Below are 14,747 nucleotides of genomic sequence, written 5' to 3'. Positions count from 1 at the left end.
GTGGGGTTTGGAGCTGGGATTTGTGGAGCTGTCAGTGGGGTTTGGAGCTGGGATTTGTGGAGCTGTCAGTGGGGTTTGGGAGCAGGGATTTGTGGAGCTGTCAGTGGGGTTTGGGAGTGAGGATTTCTGTGTGGAGCTGTCAGTGGGGTTTAGAGCAGGGATTTCTGTGTGGAGCTGTGAGTGGGGTTTGGAGCAGGGATTTCCCTGTGGAGCTGTCAGTGGGGAGGTTTGGGAGAGAGGATTTCTGTGTGGAGCTGTCAGTGGGGCTGCAGGTGGGATTTGGGAGTGGGGATTTCTGTCTAGAGGTGTCAGTGGGGTTTGGGAGCAGGGATTTCTGTGTGGAGCTGCACAGGGGGTTTGGGAGAGGGGATTTGTGGAGCTGTGAGTGGGGTTTGGGAGCACAGATTTCCCTGTGAAACTGTCAGTGGGGTTTGGGAGTGGGGATTTCTCTGGGGAGCTGTCAGTGGGGTTTGGGAGAGAGGATTTCTGTGTGGAGCTGTCAGTGGGGCTGCACAGGGGGTTTGGGAGCTGGGATTTCCCTATGGAGCTGTCAGTAGGGTTTGGGAGTGGGGATTTCTGTGTAGAGCTGTCAATGGGGTTTGGGAGCAGGGATTTCCCTGTGGGGCTGTCAGTGGGGCTGCACGGGAGTTTGGGAGTGAGGATTTCCCTGTGGAGATGTCAGTGGGGTTTGGAGCAGGGATTTGTGGAGCTGTGAGTGGGGTTTGGGAGTGGGGATTTCCCTGTGGAGCTGCACAGGGGATTTGGGAGAGGGGATTTCTGGAGCTGTCAGTGGGGTTTGGGAGTGGGGATTTCTCCCTGGAGCTGTCAGTGGGGTTTGGGAGCTGGGGATTTCTGTGGGATTTGGAAGTGAGGATTTCCCTGTGGAGCTGCACAGGGGGTTTGGGAGAGGGGATTTCTGGAGCTGTCAGTGGGGTTTGGGAGCAGGGATTTCCCTGTGGAGCTGTGAGCGGGGTTTGGGAGAGGGGGTTTCTGTGTGAAGCTGTCAGTGGGGCTGCAGGTGGGATTTGGGAGTGGGGATTTCCCTGTGGAACTGTCAGTGGGGTTTGGGAGCTGGGATTTGTGGAGCTGTCAGTGGGGTTTGGAGCAGGGATTTCCCTGTGGAGCTGTCAGTGGGGTTTGGAAGAGGGGATTTCTGTGGGGTTTGGGAGCAGGGATTTCCCTGTGGAGCTGTCAGTGGGGTTTGGGAGCTGGGGATTTCTGTGGGATTTGGAAGTGAGGATTTCCCTGTGGAGCTGCACAGGGGGTTTGGGAGAGGGGATTTCTGGAGCTGTCAGTGGGGTTTGGGAGCAGGGACTTCCCTGTGGAGCTGTCAGTGGGGAGGTTTGGGAGAGAGGATTTCCCTGTGGAGCTGTCAGTGGGGAGGTTTGGGAGAGAGGATTTCCCTGTGGAGCTGTCAGTGGGGAGGTTTGGGAGAGAGGATTTCCTTGTGGAGCTGTCAGTGGGGTTTGGAGCTGGGATTTCCCTGTGGAGCTGTCAGTGGGGTTTGGGAGTGGGGATTTCCCTGTGGAGCTCAGCAGAAACTGGGATGTAGAATCATGGAACAGGCTGAGCAGCAGGGCCAGGCCTGCAGGAGAACTCCTGGGATGAGGAGGCTCCAAAGAGTGAAGGAGAGGCTGAGAAAAGCCGGGATCCAGCCCTGCCCATCCTCCCACAGGCACAGCACGAGGCTGGCACCCAGGAGCATCACCCCACCTCCAACAGCTCTCACTGCACCTCCCAAAAATCTGGGGATCCCCCCAGGTTTCCCAGCCCCCCAGGCCCAGCCCAGCACCCACCAGTGGCACAGAGAGCAATGAAGGTCTGGGCGTGCTTCTTCACCAGCTCCAGCTTGTCGGGGGGCAGCGGCAGCCGGTGCAGGATGTGCGGCAGGAAATCGTTGGCAATCACCGACACCAGGTCCCACTTGAGCTTCTCCAGCACCAGCAGCTCCCAGTGCTGCACGGTGGGACAGGACAGAACGTCAGGGGAGGCTCCAGGGCAGCACAGGGGTGCCCACTCTGGGTGCTTGTGGCACAATTTCAGCCCTGTGCTGCTCAGAGCCTGGGGGAGGAGGAAAAAATGTGGATTTGTCTTTCCAGGGATTAGCTCTGGGTGTCCTCACTTTGGAAGGTGCTGGGAGAGCCCAGGGAGGGAAAAGCAGAGCAGGGAACAGCAGGGACAGAGAGAAATGACAGCAGGGACAGCAGGGACAGCATCCCCAATCCCCTCCCCACCCCCAGGCTGATGTCCAGGCTCCCAGGACAATCCAGTTTCAAATCCTGCCCCACAAACCCCAGGGCAGGAGGGAATTCCCAGGTTGGGAATGCTTTTTTTTTGTTCTTGTTTGGCAGGAAATTCCCCTTTTCTCCACCAAGAAAGGCTCCAGGTGTGCTCAGAGCACCCCCACACCATCACCCTCTGGGATTCCCAGCAGGGATTTCTGGGCTCTCCAGGAGCCAGCCAGGCTGGAGCAGATGGTGGGAGGCTGGGAGCACCCCCTGAGCTCCAGCTGGAGCTCCTGACCCTCCTGGCTCTGCCAGGGACAGGGACAGGGACAACCCTTGGCACAGCCATCCCCCAGCAGGCTCAGGCAGTGCCAAGCTGAACACAGGGAAAACCCCCAAGGAAATTTGGGATCCCTGCCCTCAAATCCCAGCTCTGGCAAGGCTGGACCCAACTGGGGGCCACACACGTGGAGGGCTGGCACTGCTGTCACCTCTGGGGTAACATTCCCTTCCCTTCCCTTCCCTTCCCTCCCTCTCTGCAGCTCCCACTGCCCCAAATCCCAGCCTGGATTAGGATTCCTGCAGCTCCTCTCCCCTCACCTGGGGGCCACAAAGGCCTGGGGGTGTCCCCAGGTCCTGGAGCAGGGGGTGACAGGGACAGGGGACAGAGGGAAACCCCCAGGAGCTGGGCTGGGCTCTGGGTCAGGTGTCCCCACTTCAGGACCAGCACAAATCTCCTTTCCCCCCAAAATTCCAGTCAGCACAGCCAGAGAGCTCCAGAACAGATGGATTTGAGGAAGTGACATTTCCTCCTCAGCTCAGATCTTCACTTTCCCCTTTTTTTCTTGCTGTCACCCCCTTCCCTCTTCCCCCTTACACAACAAACCCTCCCCAAATTGCTCAAACCAGCAGCATTGCCCAACCTGCTCCAAACCCCCAAATCCCCACCCTGCTCCTTCCCCAGCCTCCCCTTCCCCCTGGAATCCCACCCTGGATGCCCACCCTGCCAGGACTGGGAGTTTTTCAAGCCAAATCCATGGGATAAAAGCAAAAAGGAGCTTTGGAGAAGAGGCTGAGGATCCCCAAGTGGCTGAAGGGAGGGAGGGGTTGGAGCAGAGGTGGGTGTGGGATGTCCTGAGTGGGACACAGGGGACAGCTCTGTCCCCACCTCTCCTCACCTGGGAGGCTCCAGGGGGTTGGGAATGCTGCTCCAGGCTCTGGGGAAGGGACCCAGCAAATCCCAAATCCCTGAGCCCAAGGGAAGCTCCCAGCCCTGGTTTTATCCCCCAGAGGCGGTGCCACCCTCAGGGGTGTGACATTTTGTGACAACCTGGGACATTTTGTCCCAAGGAGCTGCTGCAGAGCCAGGGATGGATCCTGCCCCAGGACAGGCTCTGGTTCCTCTCAGTCCCTTGTGATCCCTGTTCCAGCTGGAGGTGCCACTGTCCCCAATCCCAGGGTCTGTCCTAAATTCCAGGGTCTGTCCCCAGAGCTCAGGGTCCATAAAATCCATTAAAGGTGATTCTCCATGGGTGCTGTAATTCAGATTTAATTCCCTCAGCCAGGGAGAATCTTTCAGATCCCTGGATATTCCCTCTTTACTAAAGCAGGATGTGCTCCATAAAGGGTTCAAATCCATAAAATCCATTAAAGATGTCTCTCCATGGCTGTTTTAATTCAGATTTAACTCCCTCAGGTCCCTCAGCCAAGGAGAATCCTTCAGATCCCTGGATTTTCCCTCAATTCCCTCTCTATCAGAGCAGGATTTGCCCCCAAAAAGGGTTCAAATACATAAAATTCATTGAAAATGACTCTCCATGGGTGTTATAATTCAGATTTAACTCCCACAGCCAGGGAGAATCCTTCAGATCCCTGGATATTCCCTCAATTCCCTCTTTATTGGGCCAGGATGTGCCCCCAAAAATAGTTGTAATCCATAAAATCCATGGAAATCCACAGAAGATGACTCTCCATGGCTGTTTTTTCCTCCTCCAGGCCCAGCTCCCAGGAGGGAGGAGCAGGAAGATGAGCAGGAATGAGCCCAGGAATGAGGAGGAATCTCCAGGACTGAGCTGGGAGCAGCAAATCCTCACTAAAAATCAGCAAATAAATCAAAATTAAAGGCAGTTGTGGGGCTGCAGGAGTGGCTGGGATGTCCCTAGGGATGGGGACAGGACTCAGCTCACAGGGAAAAAAAAGGAATTTGGGATTCCCATCCCTCAGCACACTCCTGAAGGATAATTAGGGTAATTAGCACACGTTAATGAGTGAGGGCAGAGGGTTTGGAGGGGATTTTCCCCAGCCCTGAGACAACCCAGAGCTCTGCAGTTCCCAGAACTGATCTGGGGTCACACCTGGGGTCACAGCTCAGCCCAAAAACCCAGAGTTGCACAACTGGGGGATGAGTAACCCCGAGAAATTCTGGGTTCCCAGGGGTGCTCTGGCAGCGAGGGGAGGTGACTGTTCCCTGCTGAGGGCCCAAAAAAAGGGGTTTTATCCCCCAAAAAAGGGGTTTTCTCCCAAAAAAAGGGGTTTTCTCCCATTTCCTCCCCCGTGGCTGAGGCTGAGCTCGCAGGTTTGGATCATTTCAGAGCCTCAGGATGGAATTTTCTGGATGTGGGATGAGACATGGAGGGGAGAGCAGGAATTCCACTCATTGCCAGCACCCTGGAGCAGCCCAGAAACCCCTCACACCCATCCTGCAGCACCTAAAATCTCATTTCTGCTGCTGCTGTGGGAGTGAACCTCCCCTCTGGGGAGGCAGAACTGCCTGACCCAGAGCCTGGAGATGTCACTGGGGTGACACCAACCCCAGAGTGACAGCCCAGAGTGACACAGGAAACTTCCTCCACAACCAAGAGGACAATTCTGAAACCAGAAGGGGACAATTCTGCTCCTCAGCACGTGGAGAGTGGAAAAAACTCCACCAAGGAGGAGGGGAACTGCCCAGAGCCTGGAGCCTGGGGGATGTCACTGAAGTGACAGTTCAGAGTGACACAGGAAATTTCCTCCCAACCAGGAGGGGACAATTTTGAAGGATCAAAAAACCTTCCCCAAGGAGGAGGGGAGTGCAGAGGGAGGGATCAGGAGGTGCCAGGCAGGAGCTGGGCACAGGGAGGGGACACCAGAACTGCCTGACTCAGGGTTTGGAGCCTTGGGGATGTCACTGAAGTGACAGCTCAGAGTGACACAGGAAACAGGAGGGGAACCTCAGCATGGGGAGGGTGGAAAAACCTTCCAGAAGGAGGAGGGGAGTGCAGAGGGAGGGAGCAGGAGGTGCCAGGCAGGAGCTGGGTACAGGGAGGGGCTCAGGGCGTTACCAGCAGCTCCTGGGGCGTGATGGAGTTGTCGGTGTAGATGCAGAGCTTCTCCACGGTCAGGGGCATGGTTTCCCTCAGCTTGGAGGCCAGCAGCATGCACACAGCCCCCAGCAGCTGCAGGTGGTTCTTGTGCACGGCCACCGAGGACAGGTAACGATCCACATAGTTCATGGCCAGCGGGAAAACCTCCTCCTCACACTTCTGCTCCTCACACACCTGGCCCAGGGCACAGAGAGGGGAATTGGGATGGGCTCAGCACAGGGAAGGGAATTGGGATGTGCCCAGCACAGGGAAGGGAATTGGGATGTGCCCAGCACAGGGAAGGGAGTTAGTTGGGATGGGCTCAGCACAGAGAAAGGAGCTGGGATGTGCTCAGCACAGAGAAGGGAATTGGGATGGGCTCAGCACAGAGAAGGGAGCTGGGATGGGCTCAGCACAGAGAAGGGAGTTAGTTGGGATGGGCTCAGCACAGAGAGGGGAGCTGGGATGGGCTCAGCACAGGGAAGGGAGCTGGGATGGGCTCAGCACAGAGAAAGGAGCTGGGATGTGCCCAGCACAGGGAAGGGAGCTGGGATGTGCCCAGCACAGGGAAGGGAGTTAGTTGGGATGGGCTCAGCACAGAGAAGGGAGCTGGGATGTGCCCAGCACAGAGAAGGGAGCTGGGATGTGCCCAGCACAGGGAAGGGAGTTGGGATGGGCTCAGCACAGAGAAGGGAGCTGGGATGTGCCAGCACAGAGAAGGGAGCTGGGATGTGCCCAGCACAGAGAAGGGAGCTGGGATGTGCCAGCACAGAGAAGGGAGTTAGCTGGGATGTGCCCAGCACAGAGATGGGAGTTAGTTGGGATATGCACAGCACAGAGAGGGGAGCTGGGATGGGCTCAGCACAGAGAAGGGAGCTGGGATGTGCCCAGCACAGGGAAGGAAGTTAGTTGGGATGTGCCCAGCACAGCTCAGAGCTGCTGTCTCACACTCGGCAGCATCATCTCCCTGCAGGGAGCAGCAGGAGCAGCTCGGTTCTGCTCAGAGAAGGAAATTCCACCTGCAGCACCCCAGGGACTGGAGGAGAATCAGTGGCAGCACAAATAAATCCGAATTTGGCCCCGTTTGTGCTGTGCCCGGCCAGCTGCCACCCCTGCCCTGGAGCAGCTCCAGCTGGAGAGGGAAGGATCAGAGCTGGCAATTCCACCTGGAGCACCCCAGGGACTCCAGGGCAATCAATGGCAGCACCCAAATCAATGGCGAGTCTCCAAATTCCCCTCCCTGTGCCACCAGCACAGTCCAAATTTCAGCCCTGCGCTTTATCTGCCACCAGCATCACAACACTTGTCACACCGAACTTCCTCCTTTCGACACGACCATAAAAATATTGCGGTTTCTCCCCATTCTGCACGAACACCACCCTCCTCTCCTCTCCTCCTCCTGCTGCCAGCCGGGCTGTCCCGGCCATGGGGACAATGACACGCAGGTCGTGACAACCGCCAGTGTCACCTCGCTGCCTTTAAGAGGAGCTAATTGCAAAGCGGAGTTTATCTCTTTTTTTTCTTGCAAAGGGAACAGAGTGACAGCAGCGGGGGAAACCCTTTAAAATGAGAATATTCATTATTGCTTTGGAAGGTTTTCCTGCAGCAGGACAGGCAGAGCCAGCCCTGCAAAATTTGCATTTATTGAGATTTTTCCCTGCGAGCCCACCCATCCTGCATAGATCCATTTTTAATTTAGGGAACTCAATAGCAGCGTTATTATTTCCCCTTTGAAGCAGCCCTGCCGGAGATTTTGGCTTCGGGGGAACCCCAATTTCAGCACAGCCAAATCTCACCGTGTCACCCCCAGCGCGTTTATCCCCCGGAATTTTGGGGAATCCCTGCGCATTTTCGCTACCTCCAGCATCCAGAAGGCCAACATCTTCCGCATGTAGGGCTGGATGTCGCGCTGCACGCACTGGAAGTAGGACACGCGCGGGCTGTAGCGCTCCTCCAGGCTCAGCAGGTTCTGCAGCACCCGCCGGTCCCCCAGCAGCTGCGGGTCCTGCCCGGCGCGGGGAGCGCGGGGCGCGGGTTCCACGCACAGCAGCTCCATGGGGAGAGGGCACGGAGGTGGAATGAGGGGAGCTCGGAGGGGCTCGGAGCAGCGGGCGGAGCGAGGCGCCGCAGCCACCGCCGGCTCCGCCGCGGGCCGCCGGGAACTGGCGGCGCTGCCGCTCCCTCCGCGGCCCCCAGCGCCGCCGCGAGCCAGGGGGCGGGGCCGCGCCGCGAGACAGCCAATCACAGAGCGGCATCGCATCGCCGTAGCCAATCACAGAGAGGCACCGCCGCGCTAGCCGAGCTGAGGGGCGTGGTTTGAGTGGGGATGAACCAATCAGAACAGCGAGCGCTGCGAGGGGGCGGGGCCAGCGGCGCGCCGGCGGGACGGGCGCACGTGGGGCGCGGCGGGCGCTGCTGCCATGTTGGGGGGGGACACGGGGACAGGGGGACACGGGGACACTGCGCGACCCCCGCCACCCATTCCCGCCGCTTTATCTCTCCTGACACTTTATTTTTTTCCGCAGTGTCGAGCCCTCTAACTTTTTAAATATTTTTAATTTTTTTAAATTTTTTTAAGATTTTTTTAAAAAAATTATTTTAAATTATTTTCTTTTTTTTTTTTTTTTCAAGGCTGTGGAAATAATCAGCTGTGCACATGTTTGTTTGGAGCCGCGCCGTGCCGAGCCTGCCGGCTCCCAAAATTCCCCCTGGTGCGGCTCCGTGGGAGATAAGGAGCGCGGGGGCTGCCGAGATAAAGCTTTGTCAGCCGAATAATTCACAATTGTTTGGGAACACCTTTGAAAAGGACTGCTCAGCCCTCGAAGGAATTTTAAATAGTTTTGCAATGTGGTTTCCCCTGATCCTGCTTGTCCCAGATCCGCTGGAATTCCTGGCTGCTTTGGGAAGCTGATTTTTGTCACAAATTGTCAGAAAACAGCATAAAATATATAAAATAAACACCGGGTTGATCACAAAAAACTCGGGAAAATCCCAAAATATCCCCAAGTGGGCTCCTCTGAGCCATCCTGCTGGGATATTCCTCGGTAAATAAACTCATTTTTAGGTTAAGGAACAAAAATGTGGCACCACACACACAAGTGACACTTCAGTCACTTCCACCTGTGACATTTTGACACATTTGGGGCTTTTTTGTCATCTGAAAAATCTCTTAATGACAAAAAAAATGCTCTGAATTAATAAGTGCAGGTAAACCAAGAGCAAAATGTTTGTTCTGTCAGCTCAGGATTTTTTGGGGAGCTATTGAAAATGAAAATTATTGCAATTTAATTATTGCAGTTTAATTATTACAATTTAATTATTGCAATTTGTGCCATTATATTTTTCACCAACGTGGATTTGCTGTGCTGACAAACCCAAGGATGCTGCAGAACTGAAAAAAAAAGGGAGAAAATTCCAGCAATTCCAACAAAAGGGAATTTTTCTAGGTGAGATCAGAACTCCCAAATTTTTCTCTCTCTTTTTTTTTTTTTTTCTTATAAAAAAAATTCTTCCTGCAGGAAATATTTGAGGAATCCATGGGAGAGGATCAGTCAGCTGCTTTTAATCCAGGGGTGCAGGGGAAGAGGAGGGCCCCAGATCCCACATTTTAAAACAAAAATAGCAATTCTTGACTCCAGCAAAGGGAAACCACAGCGGTGGCTTTGGAGCTTTTTGGTTTTTGGGGCTGTGTCTTTGGAAATTGAAAGTTTTAGGGGTTTTTTTTTGTTTTTTTTTCTCTTTTTTTGGGGTTTTATTTTGGTTTTTTGTTGTTTTTTTGTTGTATTTTTTTGGGATTTTTTTGGGGGTTTTTTTGTTTTATTTTTTTTAAATTATTTTTTTAATTTTTTTGTGTCCCAGACTTGCTGGATTTCCTGCTGCTCCCGGTGTTTGTGGGGTGGTTGTGGCCCCACAGCAGGGGGAAGGGAAGGTTGCACAAGGATGATGACTGGGCAGAACTGAAGCCTCTCTTCAAGCCACAGGAACAGGCTGGAAATGCAAAATTAGAGTGCAGCATCCTAAAAAACCTGCAGTGTGTGGGTGTGCTGAGGGGAAAAGGGGGAGGAAATTCCAGGAAAACCAAATTTTGGTCACTGCTGGCCATAGATAGGCGGCTTCCTGGCTGGGACAACGTTCAAAAAAAGGAAATTCCTTGGGAGGAAAAATGACAAAAACCCTTCCAGGGTGAGGCTGGTCTTTGCTGAGTCATAAAATTGGGATTTTTTTTTTTGTTGGAATGTTGGTGATGAGGGGAAAAGCTCTCAAAGGGCAGCAGGATGTGGGGTTGGGATGGAGCCTGGGGGTGTTTTCAATGTTCTTGGAATTGTTTGGGGTTGGAAAATCCCTCCAGGGTCACTGGGAGTGATCCCAACATTGTCACTTTGTCACTTTGGCACCTTGGCACCAGCCAGAGACACATCCAGGAATTCCTTGGGTAGGTCCAGGAATGGGGACTCCAAACCTCCCTGAGCACCTCCAGGGCCTGAGCAGCCTTTCCATGGGGAATTCCTGCTGGTTCCTTGAAATTCCTGCTGATTCCATGGGGATATTACTGCTGATTCCATGAGGAATTCCTGCTGATTCCATGAAATTCCTGCTGATTCCATGGAGAAATTTCTCCTGATTCCATGAAATTCCTCCTGATTCCATGGGGAAATTCCTGCTGATTCCATGGAGAAATTTCTCCTGATTCCATGAAATTCCTCCTGTTTCCATGGGGATATTCCTGCTGATTCCATGGGGAAATTCCTCCTGGTTCTATGGAGAAATTCCTCCTGGTTCCTTGAAATTCCTGCTGGTTCCATGAGGAATTCTTCTCATTCCACGGGGAAATTCCTCCTGATTCCATAAGAAAATTCCTGCTGATTCCATGGGGAAATTCCTCCTTATTCCATGAGAAAATTCCTCCTGATTCCACTGGAAATTCCTCCTGATTCCATGAAATTTCTCCCGATTCCATGGTGAAATTCCCACTGGTTCCATGAAATTCTCCCTGATTCCATGAGGAAATTCCTCCTGATTCCATGAAATTTCTCCTGATTCCATGAAATTCCTCCTCATTCCATAAGGAAATTCCTCCTGGTTCCATGGAGAAATTCCTTCTGGTTCTATAGAGAAATTCTTCCTCATTCCATGAAATTCCTGCTGGTTCTATGGGGAAATTCCTCTTGATTCCATTAAATTCCTCCTGGTTCCATGGGGAAATTCCTTCTGATTCCATGGAGAAATTCCTGCTGGTTCCATGAAGAATTCCTGCTGATTCCATGGAGAAATTCCTGATGATTCCATGAAATTCTTCTTGGTTCCATGAGGAAATTCCTCCTGATTCCATGAAGAAATCCCCCCCCCGAAGCCTCTCCCCTGTATCCAAGAATTCCCATTCCTGGGGTATAAATCCATTTATTCCTGGGGTATAAATCCATTTATTCCCCCATTCCTGGGATATAAATCCATTTATTCCCCCATTCCTGGGATATAAATCCATTTATTCCCCAGTTCCTGAACCTGTTCCTATTCCAGGCAGAAAGGAGATGGATGCAGGGAAACTCTTGGCTCAGGTGGATTCCAAAAAACAGCAAAGAAAAAATTGGGAAGAGGGAAAATGGGGAAAAAGAGATTTTTGTGACTGAGCCAGAAACTCACTGTGAATAATTTAGGGAAAAAAAATAATCACAAATTTTAAGAAAGTTGAGAAATAAAATTTTAAAAATTCCAATTTTGGCTCTGGAGTGTGAATCCAGAGGAGCTCAGTGTTGTTTCACCTGATTTTTCTGGGCAGTTTTGCTCTTCATTTGTCATTTTTTTTGCAGCTGTTTGGTGCCTCAGTTCCCTTTTCCTGAGAAAAATCTCAAATGAAATCACATTTTCATTGACTCAAACTCAAATCTGCATTTCAGAAGCAGAATTCAGCAGGGGAGAAGACACTGAGAGGGAAAGAAAGGAAGAAAAAAAAAATGCAAAAATAAAAATGCAAAGGTGAAACCAGAATTTCAGAAAACCAAGTGGGCCTGGAAAGCCCCCGGATGGGACAAATTTAGATCATTTCAGGGGATTATTTGTGCTCACCAATTATGCAAAGAGTGTTAAAAGCACTGCCCTGATGTTTTACATCTGAAATTCTGATTTTTTCTCCACACCCCTGCCCTTCCCTCATCTCGAGATCCATGAGTTTGGGTTTTTTTAAAAATTTGGGGTTATTTTTTATGATTTTTTAAAAAATATTTTTTAATTTGAGGCTTAAACTCCTGGCAGAATCATTCCCAGTCCAGGCACAGAGGGAATCAAGACAAATCCTGAACTAGATTTCCTGGGAGAATATTATTTTTACATATTTTATATTTATTATATGTTATTTATTTATATAAATATATAAATATAAATATAAATATATATAAATACATAAATATATAAATATAGAAAATATAAAAATATAAAAATATAAATATATATATATTTAATATTTATATATATTATTTATATACATTCCCTTATATACTTTATATATATTTATATATTTTATATTTATTATATATTATATTTATATTTATATTTATATTATTTATATATATTATATATGTATAAAAATATATAAATATATATTATATAAATATAAATATATAAATATAAAAATATATAAATACATAAATATATAAATATATAATATATAAAAATATAAAAATATAAAGAAATATAATTTTAATATTTATATATCTTATTTATATTTATACATATTTCCTTACATGTTTTTATATATTTATAGATTTTATATTAATTATATATTATTTATTTATATAAATATATAAATAAATATATATATTTATATATAAATATAAAAATATATGAAATATATAAATATATAAATATTTATATAAATATATAAATAAATAGAAATATTTATATATACATATAATATATATATTTATATATATATAAAAGGGAATATATATACATACATATATATATATATATATATATATATTTTCCCTTATATATTTTATATATATTTATATATTTTATATTTATTTTATATATATATATATATATATTTTTTTTTTTTTTTTTTTTTCCTCCCCAGGTTGAGCTGCTCCAAAACTCAGCAGGAAAAACCAAAAAGCTCCAGAGGTGCTGGTTCCAAAGTCAGGAATAATAAATAATATAAATAATATATAATAATATAAATAATATTAGAAATAATAAATAATTACAGGAATAATGAATGAGAAGAAGAATAATAAATAATAATAGAAATAAAAAATGATAAGAGGAATAATAAATAATAATAGAAATAATAAATAATTACAGGAATAATGAATGATAACAAGAATAGTAAATAATAATAGAAATAATAAATAATTACAGGAATAATAAATTATAAAAGGTAAAATAAATTATAACAGGAATAATAAATAATAATAAAAATAATAAATAATAATAGAAATAATAAATAATTACAGGAATAATAAATGATAACAAGAATATAGAAATAATAAATAATTACAGGAATAATAAATGATAACAGGAATAATAAATGATAAAAGGCAAAATAAATGATAACAGGAATAATAAATAATAATAAAAATAATAAATAATGATAGAAATAATAAATAATTACAGGAATAATAAAGAATGATAACAGGAATAATAAATAATAATAAAATAATAAATAATAATAGAAATAATAAATAATTACAGGAATATTAAATGATAACAGGAATAATAAATGATAAAAGGTAAAATAAATGATAACAGGAATAATAAATAATAATAAAAATAATACATAATAATAGAAATAATAAATAATAATAAAATTAATAAATAATTACAGTAATAATAAATAATAATAAGAAAAAACCCACTCGTTGTTAGGAGAAACACACCAAGTGAGATTCCTGCAATGAATTCAAAAGCAGATCAGAGCTGCCTCAACATTGGGTGAGCTAAAAACCAAAGTGATGGGGAAAAAATCGAAATAATCTGGGGAGATAAAATCAGAGACTCCACCCCAGGAGGTGGCACTGGGCAGGGTGGGGCTGGGGAGCTGTGTCCTCAAATTCACACTGTGTGTGTCCCCAAATTCACAGTGTGTGTGTCCCCAAATTCACACCCTGTGTGTCCCCAAATTCACACTGTGTGTCCCCAAATTCACACTGTGTGTCCCCAAATTCACATGTGTGTCCCCAAATTCACACTGTGTGTCCCCAAATTCACACTGTGTGTCCCCAAATTCACACTGTGTGTCCCCAAATTCACATGTGTGTCCCCAAAAACCCCAAAATTCACACCCTGTGTGTCCCCAAATTCACAGCATGTTCATCTCCCAGAACCCAAAAATTCACAGGATGTTCGTCCCCTCAAAACCCCAAAGTTGACAGCATGTTCATCTCCCAGAACCACAAATTTCAGAGAATGTTCATCTCCCAAAACCCCAAACTTTAAAGGATGTTTGTCTCCAAAAACCCCAAACTTCACAGCACATTCATCTCCCAGAACCCCAAACTTCACAGAATGTTTGTCTCCCAGAACCCCAAAATTCACTGGATGTTTGTCCCCCAAATCCCAAACTCCACAGGATGTTCATCTCCCAGAACCTCAAACTCCACAGGATTTTTGTCTCCAAAAACCCCAAACTTCACAGGATGTTTATCCCCCAAAAACCCAGACTCCACAGGGTGTTCATCTCCCAAAACCCCAAACTCCACAGAATGTTTGTCCCCCAGAACCCCAAAATTCACAGAATGTTCATCACCCAGAACCCCAAACTCCACAGGATTTTTGTCTCCAAAACCCCCAAACTTCACAGGATGTTCATCTCCCAGAACCCCAAATTTCAGAGGATTTTTGTCCCCCAAACCCCAAACTTCATTGGACATTCATCTCCCAGAACCCCAAACTCCACAGGATTTTTGTCCCCTAAATTCACAGGATTTTTGTCCCCAAACTTCATAGGATTTTTGTCCCCCAAACCCCAAACTCCACAGGATTTTTATCTCCCAAAAACCAGAGAAGGGCTGAGTTTTTCTACCTGAAATAAATCTGATTTTCTGCCTGTGACCCCTTTTGTTTCCCTGTGCTCTGATGCCCTACAGGAGAATTTTGGGGTGAGGCTGCAGGACCCAAACCCTCCCTGTGGGTTCCTGGAACTGGGCAGAAAAAATTCTTCCCATCCCACAAAAATCTCCCTGCT

General features: G+C 47.4%; 1 protein-coding gene across 2 annotated transcripts in view; it reads right to left on the bottom strand.

Annotated features, from left to right (window-relative positions):
- Window positions 1–14,747, bottom strand: part of CCND3 (cyclin D3) — a 35,646-nt gene that overhangs the window by 6,141 nt on the left and 14,758 nt on the right. The window contains exons 1-3 of one of the 2 annotated variants that reach the window (XM_033080221.1): window positions 7,425–7,710; window positions 5,546–5,761; window positions 1,797–1,956 (exon numbers count right to left, since the gene is read on the bottom strand). In XM_033080221.1, coding sequence (XP_032936112.1) covers window positions 1,797–1,956; window positions 5,546–5,761; window positions 7,425–7,622 — 574 coding nt within the window. In that variant the 5' untranslated portion in view covers window positions 7,623–7,710. Of the gene's footprint in view, window positions 1–1,796; window positions 1,957–5,545; window positions 5,762–7,424; window positions 7,711–14,747 lie in introns of those variants that run through there. The other variant, XM_033080222.1, reaches the window with a different exon arrangement.

The sequence above is a fragment of the Catharus ustulatus genome, chromosome 25, assembly GCF_009819885.2.
Source record: "Catharus ustulatus isolate bCatUst1 chromosome 25, bCatUst1.pri.v2, whole genome shotgun sequence".
Taxonomy (NCBI): Eukaryota; Metazoa; Chordata; class Aves; order Passeriformes; family Turdidae; genus Catharus; species Catharus ustulatus.
The sequence above is the reverse complement of the archived record's forward strand: the minus strand, read 5'-3'. Positions and strand labels throughout refer to the sequence as shown.